The sequence below is a fragment of the Eptesicus fuscus genome, chromosome 17 (assembly GCF_027574615.1).
Source record: "Eptesicus fuscus isolate TK198812 chromosome 17, DD_ASM_mEF_20220401, whole genome shotgun sequence".
Classification (NCBI taxonomy): domain Eukaryota; kingdom Metazoa; phylum Chordata; class Mammalia; order Chiroptera; family Vespertilionidae; genus Eptesicus; species Eptesicus fuscus.
Genome location: NC_072489.1, coordinates 2,578,021 through 2,597,171, shown reverse-complemented (window position 1 = coordinate 2,597,171; position 19,151 = coordinate 2,578,021). Strand labels below are relative to the sequence as shown.

General features: G+C 42.1%; 1 protein-coding gene across 2 annotated transcripts in view; it reads right to left on the bottom strand.

Annotated features, from left to right (window-relative positions):
• The window catches only part of BMPR1A (bone morphogenetic protein receptor type 1A), a 192,324-nt gene that overhangs the window by 49,631 nt on the left and 123,542 nt on the right, over window positions 1-19,151 (bottom strand). For both annotated transcript variants that reach the window (XM_054729085.1, XM_054729086.1), the window contains one exon: window positions 3,554-3,771. In XM_054729085.1, coding sequence (XP_054585060.1) covers window positions 3,554-3,620 — 67 coding nt within the window. In that variant the 5' untranslated portion in view covers window positions 3,621-3,771. The remainder of the gene's footprint in view (window positions 1-3,553; window positions 3,772-19,151) is intronic.

The window sequence follows — 19,151 nt, the reverse complement described above, 5'->3', positions numbered from 1 at the left end:
CACTGTGGTCATGAAGTGAGTTAGCCTATGGCTAAATTGCTATGTGCAGAACAGCACAGTTTAAACAGAGACTTTGATGAGCCAAGGAATTAACTAATTGGATTACCCCTATGTTCACCCCATGTGTGATATTAACATTTTTCTTATTGTTTAAGCTATTTCACTTACTTTGGATTTTTGTTACTATTAATCTTAAATGTTTTCAGATAAAAAAGATAAAATCTGTTTCACATCCTTTTAGTTGCCCAATGGATATTTATTCCTTCACCCCTCCGTCACCAGCCTACTGAGGCCCAGCAGGGTTTGGACCCTGGGTACCTCTCCAACACCAATTCACAGCATTTCCCCTGCATCACGCTCAGGCACACTGGCCTTCTGTCAGTTCCTACCCACAAATCCTGTTTTAGTTGCCCAATGGATATTTATTCCCACACCCCTTCCCCGTCTCCCTAGTTAACAGAACTCTGATTTTGTTGGGGTAGGGGCGTGTCCAACCCTAGGTAATGGATTTAGCTATAATCTAAGCCAGTGGTCGGCAAACTCATTAGTCAACAGAGCCAAATATCAACAGTACAACGATTGAAATTTCTTTTGAGAGCCGAAAACCGACTTCTGCGCATGGGCCACGAAGTTTCAATCGCACTGTATGTGCGCACCCGCACATGGTATGTTGTGGAAGAGCCACACTCAAGGGGCCAAAGAGCTGCATGTGGCTCGCGAGCCGCAGTTTGCCGACCACTGACCTAAGCCCATTGTGGCAATCCTGTTTCCAGTAGCCCTGGCAGCTGCCTCAGTTTAGCTAATAAAACAAGATAAAGTCAGCTGGGACACTTTTGCTTTCTTGATATAAAGTCCAGCTGAGGCCAGGACTGACCCTTCCCCCATTTTTTCTTTCCTCAATGCAAATAGCAGCAGCCATTCTGTAACCCTGAGGGAAAAGCCAAGAAAATCACAGAAATGCCAACCTTGATACCACTCAACCACTAAAAGAACATCAGAAAACATTTACCATCTCTCTCCTAAAAAAAATAATCTCTCTTTGTTTAAGTCTCTGTTTATTGGTTAATTTTAACTTAAAACTAAAATATGACCAAGTAAAAACCAAGGACTATCAGATGTTAAAATGAGATTCTAACTTGAGCAGCTTTATCTCAATGTAAAAGTGCTTTAATCTGTATCATAACATTTGATGCTCAAAGTGCTCCTGTTTCTATCTAGGATAAGTGTCATTATTTCTATTTTCTAACAAGGAAACCAAGGTATAGGAAAATTCACTTTCCCCGAAGACACAATTCAAGATAAAGATGGAGTCAAAGTCAAAGTCATCTTCATTAATACCACTCTGCAATCCTTCTTAGTAATCTCTAAAAAATAACATTTTTTCCTACATTCGTTTTTCCTCCCTACACTAGTTTTAGTTCTTTCTTCTCTTTAAGAGCAAATGTTGTTATCTTAAAGCAACTATAAATTAGGGGCAAAGTGGGAAATGGGGGACATTTGTAATATTGTCAACAATAAAAAAAATCAAAAATTAAAATTAAAAAATAAAGCAACTACAAACTATACTTTTTTGAAAGGAAATATAACAAATTTTGCTCTCTATCAGAAAAATAGAATTCATACTAAGATTTTTCACTTATGCCTTATAACTAATTATCAACTTACTTCAACTAAAAATTTTTATTATAGAACAAGCTAAGTCAGGGTGGGGAATGAGAATCTTATACCATATTCCCTCTGTGTGATCTATATAGATTAAGCATTTTAAAAATACCAAATAAAGATTACCTGGAAGCAAGGTAGCAATATAAGTGTTAATTTAATTCATCTTCAAAACTATGACAGCTTTGGTGGATACTGATCAACAAGGCATATAACAACAGACGCTAAAATAAAGTTGTTTTATTAAATAACGTGGTATTTCATTTAAAAAGTAGTTTTTGCACTCTAGCTGGTTAGGCTCAGTGGATAGAGCATCGGCCTGTGAATTGAAAGGTCCCGGGTTCGATTCCAGTCAAGGGCACATGCCCGGGTTGCAAGCTCAATCCCCAGTGTGGGGTGTGCAGGAGGCAGCCAATCAATGATTCTCTCTTATCACTGATATTTTACTCTCTCCCTCTCCCTTCCTCTCTGAAATCAATAAAAATTATTAAAAAATAAATAAATAACAAAGTGGCTTTTGCAAGAGGGCTCTGTATTCCAAGCATGGTAATAATGAGGGTATTATACCTAAGACAAAGACAAAAAAAACCTACAGGATTCATTATTATGCTCATGCTTTAAAGTAAAAAATGTCAAAAGATTTATGCTGTTAATATTTTTTCTTGTTAGTAGATATTAATCCATATCACTGTGAACAAAACATGAAAGAGCAATCTGTGGTCATAAATATAAGATAATAAAGATGATGAATAAGTTCTATCTAAATTCCTTTTGCAAAATAATACTTTCTTTTGTTTAAATTATTGTTCTAATTAAACCATACAGAAAAAAGCTCCTATGAAAATACAGCCCATTTGATCCTATGAGTTATCACAGTAACTTCCTGTTTGAGATTGCCAAGCTCTGAACACACCAGAGTAAAATTACAATATTGATCATAAATAAAACAGTAGTTTATGAAGAACTATTAGTATTCAGCACACATACATGTGCCATTTATATTTCTGAAGCCTTTTTTTTTTTTAATGTATTTTGATTTTCTACAGAGAGGAAGGGAGAGGGATAGAGAGCTAGAAACATCGATGATAGAGAAACATCGACCAGCTGCCTCCTGCACACCCCCTACCGGGGATGTGCCCACAACCAATGTACATGCCCTTGACCAGAATCGAACCTGGGACCCCTCAGTCCGCAGACCGACGCTCTATCCACTGAGCCAAACCGGTTTCGGCTATATTTCTGAAGCCTTTTAACAACAATAATTTTTTTAATTATTTAATTTATTCCTTATTGTAATTTAAAGGAGACAGGGATTTTAAACTAAGTCTTCTTAAAAAAATGTTTTTATTTATTTTTTAGAGAGAGAGGAAGGGAGAGGGATACAGAGATAGAAATATCAATCGGCTGCTTCCTGCAAGCCCCGCACTGAGGATTGAGCCCAAAACTCAGACTTGTGCTCTGACCGGAAGTTTTCTGGTTCATGGGTCCAAGCACAACCACTGAGCCACACCAGCTGGGCTAAACTAAGTCTTAAGTACCTATTACCCTGTACCTCATGCACTAGGTCAGTTACTTTACTTTATACTTTATCTTGTTTAATCCTCACAAGAACTGATGCTACGTATCACAATGCCTATGTTATGAATAAGAGAACAGGTTCAGAAAGGCTGAGACTTTACACATACTGAAAATGTTCCTATCACAGTCAAGTTCAAAAGTTATTTGGGAAACGTGTTCTTTGCCTCTTTACTTAAAATTTATGCTGCTATACTGACCCTAACTGTTCAAAAAGAAATAGGAGCTGAAACAGTTGCAGGAATAAATGCTTTTTTATATACAGAAATAAATTATGTAAAAAGAGGTAAGATTGCTTAAATGAACAATGGTTTACCTTGAACAGGAGAAACGATGGACAGATAGGCTCCCAATAATGTGACATAAACATATAGCTGAGTCATTGTTCAATTTTAACGTTTCCTGTACACTGTCACCTTAATAACTGGTCTTGTTATGTCACTAATTTAAACAACTTTTATTCACTGAGATTTTCTTGTAAATAGTTTCAATGACTTTACAATGACTCCAATTTCCACTGCTTTCTTCTGACTCCTGGAAGATAAAAATATGAAAAAGGTAATAAATATGACTGAATTCTAAAAAGTTTTTAAAAACAAAGAGAGAAAAACAAATGCCCAAATGTAACTTTATTTTTTTAAATATGTTTTTATTGATTTTAGAGAGGAAAGGAGAGGGAGAAAGAGATAGAAACATCAATGATGAAGAGAGAATCATTGATCAGCTGCCTCCTGCATGCCCCACACTGGGGATTGAGCCCACAACCCTGGCATGTGCCCTGACTGGGAATGGATCAGTGACCCCCTGGTTCACAGGTCGACGCTCAACCACTGAGCCACGTGGCCAGCTCAAATATAACTTTAAATAATGAAGTATATTTTTAAAGACTGAAGTTACCATAGCTTTTTAAAAAGGGCATTGTAATGTAAAAGCTTAGATAATTTAGTAATGGATAATCACCACTCTGACCATAGATTACAATATGTAAACAGATAAACACACTAAATAATCTCAATAGTCTTTTCTGGATACTCTAAAGTAATTAAGTTATTTAGGAATAAACAGGAAAAGTTGAATTTAAAATACTACACTATTCATTAATAATCTTTCAAATCCTAGATGTGATAAAAATGTCTTGAATCTTTCTAATAAATAATGTATTCTATAGATAGAAGCGAAAGCCCACCTAGAAAATCACACATTTAAATATGCTGTGTGCTCTATCATGAAAGTAAAACCAATAGAAACATACCTTAAATAAAATTATTTTCCTAAAATACGGCAAATCTGACTTTACTAGAATAAAATTGAGTTTTTAATATGGATGATGTGAAATAAAACCTCTCCAACTAAGGTTCAGCAACTGTAAAATAGTTAAACAGGTAACAGAAAAAAAGGCTAGTTTGTATAAAGATGAACCTAATTCTGTTTTGCTCCCATCCTATTGGTTCAGGCAATTTGATTTTTATTGACTTCAGCCTGAATTATAGAATGAACTAGAGGCCTGGTGCACGAAATTTGTGCGGGGGCGGGGGCCCTCAGCCCAGCCTGCACCCTCTCCAATCTGGGACCCCTCAGGGAATGTCCAATTGCCTCTTGCAATCCGGGACCGCTGGCTCCTAACCGCTCGCCTGCCTGCCTGATCGCCCCTAACCCCTCTGCCTGTCTGATCGCCCCTAACTGCTCCCCTCCTGGCCTGATTGCCTCTAACCGCTTCTGCCTCGCCCTGCACCTGGGACCTAGGATTCCCTCCTCCGGCCGGTCGCAGACACCCGGGACCTGGGCTTCTCTCCCTCTGGCCAGCCACAGGCACCCAGGACCCAGGCCAGCTTCACCCGGGCTGGCCGCAGCTGCAGGGGACTGTGGGTGGGCGGCTTTGCCTGGGCCGCAGCCGCAGGTGCCTGGGACCGAAGCCTGGCTGGTCCCCGTTCCTCTCTCGCAAGCTCATTTGTGCCTGGCTGGTTCCCATTCTTCTCTCCCCAGTGTTGAGTGTCTGAGCCATTGTGGCATGATGGTGTGATGACCATTTGCATATTAGCTCTTTATTATATAGGATAAAACTTTATTGATGACACAATTAACCCTGGTATCATCTATAGTAATAAAAGCATAATAGGCTAATTAGACCAAACAACCTTCTGGACGAAGCCGGGGCTGCGAGGGAAGCCGGTGCTGGCAGCTGGGGGAAGGAAGGCCTACTCTTGCACAAATTTCGTGCTTCGGGCCTCTAGTTTCTACTATAAATAACCTGAGTTTCTACTTTACCCACCTGAGAATTTTTCACTTTTACTAGCTCTCCAAAGGCACTCCCAGTACTGAGGAAATAAGGTTTACAATGAGATGTCACTTATATTGCAGGTTTTATATACAGCTTAGTTCTAAAACCTCTGCAATTTCTCACTTCTCTACTAGGAAATTAATTTGCTTCCCATCTATATAGTGCTGAGAAAGTAAGATGCAAAGTCTGAAATAATTACAGAATAAGACCTACAATGTGACAACAGCATTTTTCAGGAAAATTTGACATAAAATTATGATTCTAGGGAGACTTGTTCCAGGTTCCAAATTCAAAAGAAGTTTCCAGTATGTTTCTAACCCTGCTATCTCCCTTTCTTTCAATGTGTCTATAACTATCTCTGCTAGGACTATATTCCACCTATCTAAATCAAACTCATTAACTTTCCTTCTCACTCCCCTAGACCTGCTCCTCCTCCTCCACTTGCTAGCACAGAGCAGGGTGGAGCTCTCTGTCCAGTCACCCAAACCAAAACCCTTGGATCCTTTCTGCCTCCCTCACCAGCTCGAGCTCTCACACCCTCATGACACTTTTCCTTATTTATTCATACACTCACTCACTCACCAACAGCATTTTTTGAGTATATATTACCCATAAGTATAAGGTGGTAGAAAAACAAATATAAGCATGACAGTTTCTGCTTCAAAAAGCTTAGTCTTAGAGAGGAAATGGATTGCTATGATTAATTCCACCTTTCAGTGTCAGTTTCTTCATCAATGTGTTGAAACGTAACACGTGGTCTTGTCTCATCAAAGGTACAACCAAGACATCTTGCAGGGTGCTCCACCAGACTCTAAGCACCTTTCAGAGCAAAGGGATTATGTGTGTTTCCTTCCACATAACCTTCTGTGACTCTGCTACTCTGGGCATCTCAAATCCTGGATCTGCCTTAAAGAAGTAACCTAACCTCTCTGGTTAGTTTCCTCATCTGTAAAACTGGAATTATATTATTAACTCCCAATTATTTTGAGAACTAAATGAGATAATAGCTAACACATAGTCACGTGTAATTATGCACCAGCACCATTATAAATGCTTTGAATACATTAATATTAACTTATCAATTCATTCCAACTACCTTATAAGATAGGTACATTACATATGAGGAAATCGAGGCAAGTAAAGTATAAGAAATTTATCCAAGACCACACAGCTGGTAAGTGGCAGGACTATAAATCTAATCAAGAAGATCTGATACCAGAGTCCAGGTGTTAAGTGCTACCTTATATTGACTGCCTGCTGGATATTTTATGTACATAATGTAATGTAAACTATACATTATAAAGTATTTTGGAGGGTGGTACAGAGTAGGTGCTCAATATAAGTTTCCTCCTCACATACATGTTTATAACACACTTGCCAACAGGGCACAGGCAGTAACAGGTGCTATCCAGGACAACCCCGTCTGAAAGACATTTTTATAGGCAAAACACCTGCAATAACTTATATGGAGAACAGCTATCAGCCAAGGATAGACTAAAGGTAAAATGGCTTCAAATACCTCATTTGTAACCTAACAATGGAAATCCCTACCTTTAAAATGTTTTGATTATAAGTTCTCTCCACATCAGCACCTGAGACAACTGCTGAGACATTAAGGCAATCTTATCGCCCACTGCCTGAAGTACAGTGCTATAATCAGAGGGCAAGCAAGACCTCCCTTCATACCACGTGGTCAGGCCTCTTAAAAACTTTAGAGAAGAATGACAGGAGGGCAGTTGGCGGCAAGATCAGGCCAGCAGGGGAGGGCAGTTGGGGGTGAGATCAGGCCAGCAAGGGAGAGCAGTTGGGGGCGAGATCAGGCCGGCAGGGGAGGGCAGTTAGGGGCGATCAGGCAGGCAGGCAGGCAGGCAGGCAGGCAGGCAGAGGCAGTCAGGCAGAGGGGTTAGGGGCAATCAGGCAGGAAGGCAGAGGCAGTTAGGGGCAATCAGGCAGGCAGGCAGGTGAGTGGTTAGGAGCCAGCGGTCCCAGATTGTGAGGGGGATGTCCAATTGCCGGTTTAGGACTGATCCCTGTCAGACATAACCCAAGGGGTCCCCGATTGGAGAGGGTGCAGGCTGGGCTGAGGGAACCCCCCACCCCTGTGCATGAATTTCATGCACCGGGCCACTAGTATAACAATAAAAGTATAAGACAGTCTTAACCCTTTGTACTCGCTTGCTTTTTTCTCGATTCCTTTATTCTACTCGGGATTTAATTTTTTAAATACCCCAGATTTTACAAAGCACGGCAGTAGAATAAAAAAACTGGAGTTTCTTTTCATACAAACTTACTTATTTGGATTTTTTTATATTTCAAATTATTGATACATTCAAAGAGTATAAAAAGAGCTGCTACCGATGCTAACCGTGTCGAGTCACACTCGACATCCAAGTGCAAAAGGTTAAAGAACTGGATAATATAACTGACATATTTCTTTCAAAGGAGTAACCAAAAGTATGCTTTGTTTTTAAATTATATAAATAAGGTTCATTAAGAAAAAAATTTTATATTGAATTTAATGGGATGACATAGGTTAATAAAATTATATAGGTTTCAGGTATACAATTCTATAAAACATCATCTGTATATTGTATTGTGTATTCACCGCCTTAAGTCAAGTTTCCTTTTATCACTACTTATCACCTCACTAGAGGCCTAGTGCACGAAATTTGTGCAGGGGGGTGGTGGTGGTGTATTTCTCAGCCCAGCCTGCACCCTATCCAATATGGGACCCCTCGAAGGATGTCCCACTAGGATCGGGCCTAAACGGGAAGTCGGACATCCCTCCCAAAATCCAGGACTGCTTGCTCCCAACCGCTTGCCTGCCTGCCAGCCTGATCGACGCCTAACTGCTCCCCTTTTGGCCCAATTGCCCCTAACTGTCCTCCCCTGCAGGCCTGGTCTCCACCAACTGCCCTCCTCTGCCGGCCCAGTCACCCCTAACTGCCCTCCCCTGCAGGCCTAATCACCTCCAACTGCCCTCCCTTGCAGGCCTGGTTCCTCCCAACTGCCCTCCCCTGCGGGCCTGGTTCCTCCTAACTGCCCTCCCCTGCTGGCCTGATCGCCCACAACTGCCCTCCCCTCTGGCCATCTTGTGGTGGCCATTTGTGTCCACATGGGGGCAGCCATCTTGTGTGTTGGAGTGATGGTCAATTTGCATATTACTCTTTTATTAAATAGGATACCCTCTACCTCCTCCCCTACTCCCTTTCCCTCTGGTAATCATCATACTGTTGTCTATGAGGGTTTTTTGGGCTTAATCCTGTCCCCTTTTTGGGCTTAATCCATGTCACCAGCCTATTCCCCTCTCCCTTCTAATAGCTGCCAGTCTATTCTCTGGATTTATGAGTCTATTTCTATTTGGTTTGTGAGTTTATTTTGTTCATTAGTTTCCACATATAAGTGAAGTCATATAGTATTTGTTTTTTCTCTGGCTTTATTTCATTTATAATAATATTGCCAGGTCTGCCCTGACCGGTTTGGCTCAGTGGATAGAGCATGGGCCTGTGGACTCAAGGGTCCCAGGTTCAATTTCGGTCAAGGGCATGTACCTTGGTTGCAGGCACATCCCCAATAGGAGGTATGCAGGAGGCAGCTGATTGATGTTTCTCTCTCATTGATGTTTCTGACTCTCTCTCCCTCTCCCTTCCTCTATGTAAAAAAAAAGAAAAGAAAAAAATCAATACAATATATTTTAAAAAAATAAAAATATTCGCCAGGTCCGTCCATGCCACAAAAATGTAAGATTTCCTTCTTTACTACTCTGACCAAGTAGTATTCCATTGTATAAATGTACCACAGCTTTTTTATCCACTCATCTACTGATGGGCAATTGGGCTGCTTCCAAATCTTGGCTATTGTAAATAACGCTGCAATGAATATAAAGATACATATATTCTTTCAAATTAGTGTTTTGAGTTTCTTCAGATATATTTCTAGAAGTGGAATCACTGGGCAGTTTTATTTTTAATTATTTTGAGGTAACTCCACACTGCTTTCCACAGTGGCTGAACCAAGTCTGCATTCCCACCAAGAGTGCACAAAGGTTCCTTTTTCTCCGCATCCTGGCCAGCACTATTTGTTTGTTGACAGGTGTGAGATGATATCTTATTGGGGTTTTAATTTACATATCTCTGATTAGTGACCTTGAGCATCTTTTCATGTCTCCTGACCATCTTTATGTCCTCTTTGAAGAATAGTCTCTTCAGGTCCTTTGCCCATTTTTTAGTTGAATTATCTTTTTGGTGTTGAATTTTTTAAGTTCTTTATAAATTGTGGACATTAACCCTTTATCAGATGTATCTTTGGCGAATGTTCTCCCATTCAGTGGTTTGTCTTTTCATTTTGTTGATGGTTTCCTTTGCTGTGATAAAACTTGTTTTAGTCCCAATGGTTTTTCTTTGTTTCCCCTGTCCTAGGAGATATATCAGAAAAAATATTGCTACAAGAAATGTCCGAGATTTCACTGCTTGTTTTCTTCTAGGATTTTTATGGTTTTGAGTCTAACATTTAAGTCTTTAATCCATTTTGAGTTTATTCTTGTGTATGGTGTAAACTGGTGGTCCAAGTTTCATTTTTTTGCATGTACCTGTCAAATTTTTCCAACACCATTTATTGAATAGACAGTCTTTACCCCACTGTATTTTCTTGTCTCCTTTCTCAAATATTAATTGACCATAAAGACTTGGGTTTATTTCTGGGTTGGGGAACCTCTGCATCTGAGCTATCACTCCAGAACCTCCACTGCCGCCTGTGGGAGCAGGGCCCCCCTTTCCGTAACTCCGTTCTTCCTACCATTGAAGCTTCTGGTCTTGATGCGGTTTCTTCTGTAAACCCTTGGTTATAATGCTTCTCTCCAATTAGTCTTCGGTTGGTTATTCAGGATGATTGTTCAATAATTTCATTGTAATTCCAGTCTAGTCCTGGGAGGAGGTGAGTGCGGCTTCCCTGCACTCTGCCGCCATCTTGGATCCTTAAGGCTCATTTTTTGTGTGAGAAAAACTGCCACTAGTTATACACTCTTACATTTGCCCCTTTAAACTATAGATTTCATAATGACGACATCAGTTTTGTATTTTAGATAAAGGTACTTTTCATATACTATCCTGGCAATTTAAGAGAGGTAATTCTAATGTCACTCTACTGGTTTTGTGGGGGTCAGAGTGAGTGCCCCCAAAGGTGCTAACCCGGCATGTAGGTTATTTCAAACTGAAAACAAGTGCAACAAACTCAAGAAGAGGGTTTTTTCCCTTCCCTCTTACCTACCTAGAGAGATTCTGATAGAAAAACTTGCTTCGTGAAGGGAACCTCAGCATGTCCATCTTAGCACACAGGAATCAAGTGTGGCAGACAGGGAGGATCCAAGCATAAATCTGTTTGCTCGAGTGCCCTCTGTGCCCACTGTTTCTGGGCGGTCCTGCCAGCATTTGTTTACCAAATGTTCGCTCCTTCCCATCTACTGGTGAACTGCCTATCTCCCAGTCCTTGGTCCAAATGACACACATACATCTCATTTTGCCTCACTGTCTTTGCAGTTTTCATGCTTACATGAATTTCCCCCATACACGTATTAAAATTTTATTTTTTCCTAGTAATTGTCCATATGTCTTTTGAATCATTCGACCTGCAGAACTAAATGGGTAAGGGTAAAGTTTCCCCTGCCCCTACAGTTTCATATATCAGCTCTATCTATAATAGATCTGCTATGTAATTTTGGGGAAATTTGTGATTTTATTTGTTAATATAAATGCTGATGACTTTCCTAATTATATAAATTATATTATATTAAATAGTCCAAATAGGCATCTAAATAAATTTCCTTTGCTATATACATACATAGATTGGGGCAGTTTCTTCTTCAGGAAAATAACATTAAGGCAAAGTAACTCTGTAAAATTAATTTCTTTCAAAATAAAAAAATGTAAAGCTTTGCAAACTGGAAGAAGTGTGAACCAATAGTTCGATCAGAGTATTAAAAAAAACCCCACCACAAAACAGGAAAAGGGTGAGGTCAGCTGAAAAAACAAAGTAAGGTCATTCTTTCCTCTTCCAGTTAAGCCCCCACCCTTGATTTTCACTTTCTAGTACTGAGGTTTGGGAATTTTCAACCAGCTGGCCTGCTGCCAAACCCATCAAGCACAAGGAAAAGACTGGCTTCCAGAGGCCCCTCCCTCGGCAGGTCCAGGCGCCGGGTCTGACAAGCCTTCTGAGGAGGCTCACTCACTGCAGACTTTCTGGCTCCGTGGCCATTGTTTGTATGGCTGCTTTGCTCCTTAGCCAGAGCTTGGATTAGCATAAGAATATTGTCTTTTCCCTTAACCAGCAACTCATCCATTCTCTTCCCATTTCTAACTCCCACCCCATCAATCCCTAAACTAACATATACACTTATGACTGGAGCAATTCTATTCACGGTTATTTTTATATCAGTGTAAAAAACAATTTCACCAAAATCTAAACATAAGCCCTTAAGAAAATAACATGCTTAAATAAATAGTTCTGTGAGTGTATGTGTGGTAATACACAGGAATCTCGCCAAAAAGCCTGCCTTGGATCCATGCTGTGGGAACTTGTGATGAGTGAGACATTCATAATGAGGTTTTTGAAAAGTTTGGAAAAGGACCAACCAGCTAGCTCAATTCTGACCTACAGCAGGGATGGCGAAGCTCTGCTTTATAAGGAAAGAGGCCTGTCTCAGCACCTCGAGACCATATACTTCATCATCACCCCTGAAACTATTTTTCAAGCAGACTTTACCTTTCCCCAATGCTCACTTATTTATTCAAAATAAACTTAACACACTTAATCTTTGTATTTCTGCTCAACCATCTCCTCTTCATTCAAAGCCTTTCACTTTCCTTCTGTGCTAAGACTACTGTCCTCAACACAAGTATAAATTCTGTGGATGAAAAAAAGGGGTCCTATGGCAAGTAACCTCATAGGGTGATCTGATCATAAGGTCTTAACTGGGCAGGTCTTGGTGGGTGGGTAGTCATGCTCCAGGCCTTTAACTTCTTTAATGCAAGGTTCTAAGCAAGCCCTGTCCACTGTTTCTGTGCATCTCAGGTTAACACATCTTAGAAATAAGTCTTAACTACCTTTAAGAGAGCACATAATTATCTCTCTCACATCCACGTTGCTCTCGGTGTCTCTCCCCCTCCTTTCCATTCTCTCTAATAATCAATGGAAAAGTATCTTCAGGGGAGGATTAACAAACAAACCAAAAAAGAGAACACGTAACCTTGTGAACTATCCTATAATCCAATTTCTGCCTTATTTTCTCCCACCTCCATGTAACCTTCCTTATGTTCCTTCCTTAATTTCAAATGCATAAAAGAACCTGCGAAACAGCTATTCTCTGAAGCATTTCAGATCTTGCTCCGTTATATGTGATAAAAAAAACAAAACAACAAAAAAACCCTCAGAAATTCTCGATAGGTTTGGACCTTTCTTACACTTCCAAAATCACAGAGGAAAGACAAACTAGTATGGCATTATATTTTATATGTTTTATATCCCTCACCAGGGGCCTCCATATTAGTATACAATAAATGCTTGGTTTATTAAGTATTTTTAAAAAAACAGGAAATAATCTATTTTCAAAATACCATTCAACTTTGTACTACAAATTCCCTAACCTAGTTTCTCCAAAGTTTTTTGTTAATTATGTTAAACAAAAAAACAACTCACAAATAATTAGAACTATATGATGCTACACAGCAATTTTTGACACATCTGTGCTCAGAAGAGACTCTTTAATAACAGCTGTTAATCGAGGGGCTCTGGGTGTGTCTTCTATCTCCTCTGGAATAAGCACAATGACCCAAAACAGAGTCAACCAGTGGTTGCAGAAATGGCTGGGAGGGAACAGTGTGTGGGCATCCCTCTCGATTTATTATGGGTAATGGTTTCTGCACAGGACTTTATAGAGATAAGATCAGTGTAACGTGGTACAGAAGAGCTCGGGATCTAGGTCTTCTGTGCAGAGTAAATGAAAACTGATGTATAGTATTTAATGGCAACTTTATGTTACCACAGCACCATCTTTATAACCGTCTGTATGACCATCACGGTAAGTAAAATTACTCCTCCTTTTACAGAGGAAAGACGGTTCAGGGAGCTAAGGTGACTTACTGAATTTCTCACAGCTGGTAATTTGAAGAACAGACGGAAACCCAGGCCTTCTGATGCCAAGTGGAGTGTTTTAAGTGCCGTAGGTACAGGAGTAAATACATCAAAAGGGAAACTTGTATTGAGCCACTTAAGAGTATTTCATCTTCACAACTCTGAAGGAAAAAGTGAAGCTCAGCAAAGTTAAGAAATTTGCCAAAGTTCACACAACCAATAAGCAGCAAGTGTGCATTACTACAGTCAGGAGTTGGTAGGTGATGAGAAAAAACACAAAGTGCTGTTGTGGGCATTTAGACAGACATGAGTAGAGCAAGGACCACAGGCCAAGTACAGAAGGTCACCAGGGCAGAAAGCCCTGGGTGCTTAGAAAGGATCTTGCCCCCAGGGTGACCTTTCCTCCCCTAGGTTATTGCTGGTCACATGGTTTGGACTCCCTGACCTTTCATATCACTGGTCATGTGGTTTGGACTTTTCATATTGCTGGTCATGTGGTTTGAAACCCCTGACCTTTCCTCTCTAAAGATCACATCTAGGCCTCAGCTGTATTTCAGCTCCAGGCCCAGAAAAGCAGCAAAACCAGACAAGTGACACTGGCTGCCTAAGGACCAGCTGCACTGGATAATGACGCCCTGCCCTGGCGCTGACCAATCAGTGGAGACCATGACCCTAAAAGAGCACCCCTGGAAAGCTGATGAATATTCTATTCAGACACCCCCCCCCCCCCCCAGACTACCTCCACCTGCAAGAGAGAGAGAAATACCCTAAATACCCTCAATACAAAGGATCCAGTGTGAGCTCTCCCCACGGGCACGGGAAGCACATATGTGCCGTTCCCTTCCCCCACAGGCATGCATCCCCTAACCTCTAAGGGACCCCAGGAGACTTGCAACCAGGGGAACAATGGACAGAGGCAGCTCGCCCCAGGCTCACACCCTAAACCTATCTCCAAGGCCCCCTTTTCTCTGACTTCTCAGTGAGCAAAGCAGCCCAGCCCAGGCTCTCCTGTTGCTTCTTCTAATCTAAGCCCTTCCTTGTATCACTGTCCTGAGTGTGCTTTGCTGCAGCCAATAAATTCTTGCTTGCTTTGCTGCATTGTGTCTCTTGATTGAAATCTTTCCTTCAAGAGGATAAGAACTGAGGTCTTGTTGTCTCCCAGGTACCATGCTCCTTAATATGATTACTATCACTTTTTAACAAAAAGACAAAACAAAACCAGAAACTCACACTTGGACCCACATCCCACACTTGGGATGCTGAATGGGACACTGCCCATCTGTCTTCCACTAGCTGGCTCCCGGGGAGCCTCTGCCTGCGGGAAACTAGAGAAAGCTGGAGAGGGAGAAGGAACTTCCTTCCTCCTCATCTCGTTTGCTGTTCCAGTCAGCGTCACCTGAACCCTGGCAGCAGCAGTAAGCCAGTTCCCAGGGTCCTTTCACACTCCCAGAACCAGCCTCCCGCCGCCTTCAGAGCCAGTGGTACCTACTCCTCGGGGTCCGAGTGCCAGCTCCTCAGGGCCTCCCTGAGCTCCAGGGGTGCCAGCAGTCGCTGGGCTCTGAGTCCCAGAGAGGGTCCACAGAGCACCCTTTCTCCAAGCTTCCAGGTTCTGTAGATTCAACGTCTTGGGGCGGCAGGTGCTTCCCACAGCTACACTGGTTAAACCCAGTGCTCCTTCAGTTTTTCCCAGTCTCCTCATACCTGTGCAGTCAACTCCTGAAGCCAAATTCTCTCCGTTAAAACAATCAGTGTGGCTCCAGCTTTCCTGAGGAACCCTGGCTGACACAATCCTTCCAGACACCAGGTCTCCAAGAGCACACACATATTTTATATACATTCACTTCACCAAGGAGGAGCCAACAACAGATCTAATACTTCTTATAGAGAATATTAAGGTTTTAATATATATATTAAAGAGTATTATAAGATACTAGAGGCCCAGTCCCTCAGCCCAGCCTGAACCCTCTCCAATCTGGGACCCCTCAAGGCATGTCCGACTGCCCGTTTAGGCCCGATCCGGGATCGGGCCTAAATGGGCAGTCGGACATCCGTCTCACAATCCAGGACTGCTGGCTCCCAACTGCTTGCCTGCCTGCCTGCCTGATTGCCCCTAACCGCTTCTGCCTGCCAGCCTGATCACCCCCCTAACCACTCTGCTGCCAGCCTGTTTGCCCCCAACTTCCCTCCTCTGCTGGCTTGGTTACCCCTAACTGCCCTCTCCTGCAGGGTTGATCACCTCCAACTGCCCTCCCTTGCAGGCCTGGTCCTTCTCAACTGCCCTCCCTTGCAGGCCTAGTGCCTCCCAACTGCCCTCTCCTGCTGGCCATCTTGTGGTGGCCATCTTGTGTCCACATGGGGGCAGGATCTTTGACCACATGGGGGCAGCTATATTGTGTGTTGCAGTGATGATCAATCTGCATATTACTCTTTTATTAGATAGGACAGAGGCCTGGTACAGGGGTGGGGGCCAGCTGGTTTGCCTGAAGGGTGGGGTTCCCTTGGGGTGTGGGGCGGCCTGAGCGAGGGTGGGGTTCCCTTGGGGTGTGGGGCGGCCTGAGCGAGGGGCCTATGGTGGTTTGCAGGCCTGCCATGCCCCCTGGCAACGCAAGCGGAGGCCCTGGTATCTGGAATTTATTTTCCTTCTATAATTGAAACTTTGTAGCCTGGAGCAGAGCCAAGCCTGGGGCTCCCTCCGAGGCCCGCAGCCATTTGTGTTGGGGTTATAATTGAAACTTTGTTGCCTTAAGCGGGTGGGCCCGGCCAGGGTGTGTGGAAAGCTTTGCTTCCCCTGTTGCCGGCAGCAACCCTGGCCTGCTTTCTCAAGCTCCATTCTGCTGCCATTTGTTTGAATTTGTTTACCTTCTATAATTGAAACTTTGTAGCTTGAGTGGAGGCTTAGGCCTGCAACGGCTGGCAGAAAGCTTGGCTTCCTCTGTTACCTAGGAAACCTTGCTCTCTGTGGCTGTAGCCATCTTGGTTTGGGTTAATTTGCATACTCACTCTGATTGGATGGTGGGCGTGGCTTGTGGGTGTGTCAGAGGTATGGTCAATTTGCATATTTTGTCTATTATTAGATAGGATTCTGAATTTGGGAATAAATTCTAGATGCAGTACATTTCACTTTTCTCACCACAAATAATTTTAACCTATCTAAGTTAGAAATTGGTTCAACATTGGTTGCCCTTTCCCATCCTAACCAATGTGACCCAAGTCAAATGCTTTGAAGAGTACCAAAGTTTGGAATTAGTGACTCTGAACAAACTGGAATATATTTAAAAAGATACTTGATAACACATATGCAAAAATAATAGACTGGTATGAGATTTCCTTTTAAGACAGCTGAAATAGTATAACAATTGACTTAATGTGTCCAGAAGCTATAAAATTTATTGTTTGTGGTCTTTCTCAACTCCCAAATCCTCTAGCTCCCCCGTCTCTGCCATCTCAGTTAACAGTCTATTTCCACTCTTTTAGTTTCCCAGGCCTAAAATTCTGGGATCATTCTTGACTACTCCCTTCTTCCTTCTCGTAGTCCACATTCATTCCTTCAGCAAAACCTGTTGGTTCTAGCTTCAAAATATATCCAGAACCTATGCACGTCTCACGACCTCCACATAGTATTTCTCTGATCCAAGTCACTAACAATCTGAGCCTGGATTACTGAAACAGCCTCCTACCTGTCCGTGCTCCTACCTTCGTCCACCCACAATACATTCTCAACATAGCTGCCAAAGCGATAATAAAAAGCATATTATAGCACATCACTCCTCTGTTCAAAACCCTCCAATGGCTTCCCAATCACTCAGAGTTCTACAATGGCCCACAAGCCGCCTTGCTCTTTAAACATTCCAGGGATGGCCCTGCCTGTAAAACTTTTCCCCAAGACATCTGTATGATGTGTGTGACTTTTTGACAGATTTTTTTTTAGAGGGAAGGAGAGAGAGGAGAGAGAGAGAGAGAGAGAGAGAGAGAGAGAGAGAGAGAGAGAAACATTGATGACAGAGGGAAACATCCATGGGCTGCCTCCTGCACGCCCCCTACTGGGACTTGAGCCCACAACCAGGGCATGTGGTCTGAATGGGAATCAAACTAGCAACCTTTTGGTGCACAGGACAACGCCCAAAGGAGGCACACCAGCCAGGGCAACATCTGTATGACTTGATAGCATATATCTTCCAAGTGGTTACTGTTTTCTTTCTTTTTATTTTTTTAAAGATCTAATATGCTTTAAGTAATTCATGAATCAAGCAGCATCCCATCTAGCAAATAAAAGGGTGCTTCAATGAGTTGTACAAAATGGAAGGTGTCTTTTTAAAAATCTTTAAAAAAAGTCTTTATTGTTGGAAGTATTACATATATGCCCCCCACATTGACCCCGTCTAGTCTGTCCCCACCCCCTGCTCCAGAATTTCACCACACTATTGTCGGTGTCCATGGGTTTTATATATATATATATGTGTACACACACACACACACACACACACACACACACACACACACACACACAAGTTCTTTGGTTGATTACCTCCCACCCACCCACCCTCCCCTGCCTTCCCTCCGAGATTCTGAACTCTGTTCCATGCTGCCAGGTCTCTGGATCCTCTCTGTTCATCAGTGTATTTTGTTCATTAGATTCCACGTATGAGTGAGACCATGTGGTACTTGTCTTTCTCTGACTGGCTTATTTCACCTAGCATGATACTCCCCTGGCCCCTCCATGCTGTCTCAAAGGGTAAGAGATCCTTCTATTTACTGCTGCATAGTATTCCATTGTGTAAGTGTACCACAGTTTTTTATCCACTCATCTACTGAGGGGCACTTGGGCTGTTTCCAGATCCTAGCTTTGTAAATTGTGCTGCTATGAACATACAGGTGCATACATTCTTTCTGGTTGGTGTTTCGGGTTTCTTAGGAGGATATATTCCCAGAAGTGGGATCACTGGGTCAAAGGCAGTTCCATATTTAATTTTTTGAGGAAATTCCATACTGTTTTCCACAGTGGCTGCACCAGTCTGCATTCCCACCAGCAGTGCACTAGGGTTCCCTTTTCTCCACATCCTCGCCAGCACTTGTCATTTGTTGCTTTGTTGATGGTAGCCATTCTTACAGATGTGAGGTGATACCTCATTGTTGTTTTAATTTGCATCTCTCGGATGATCAATGACTCTAAGCATTTTTCATATGTCTCTTGGCCATCTGTATGTCCACTTTGGAGAAGTGTCTATTTAGGTCCTTTGGCCATTTTCTAATTGGATTTTTTTGTCTTCCTTTTGTAAAGTTGTATGAATTCCTTATATATTTTGGATATTAACCCTTTATCAGATGTATCATTGCAAAATATGTTCTCCCATACAGGGATGCCCTTTCATTTTGTTGATTTCTTTTGCTGTGCAGAAACTTTTTATTATGATGTAATCCCATTTGTTTATTTTCTCTTTAGTTTCCATTGTCCCAGGAAATGTATCTAGAAACATACTGCTACAAGAGATGTCTGAGATTTTGCTGCCTATGG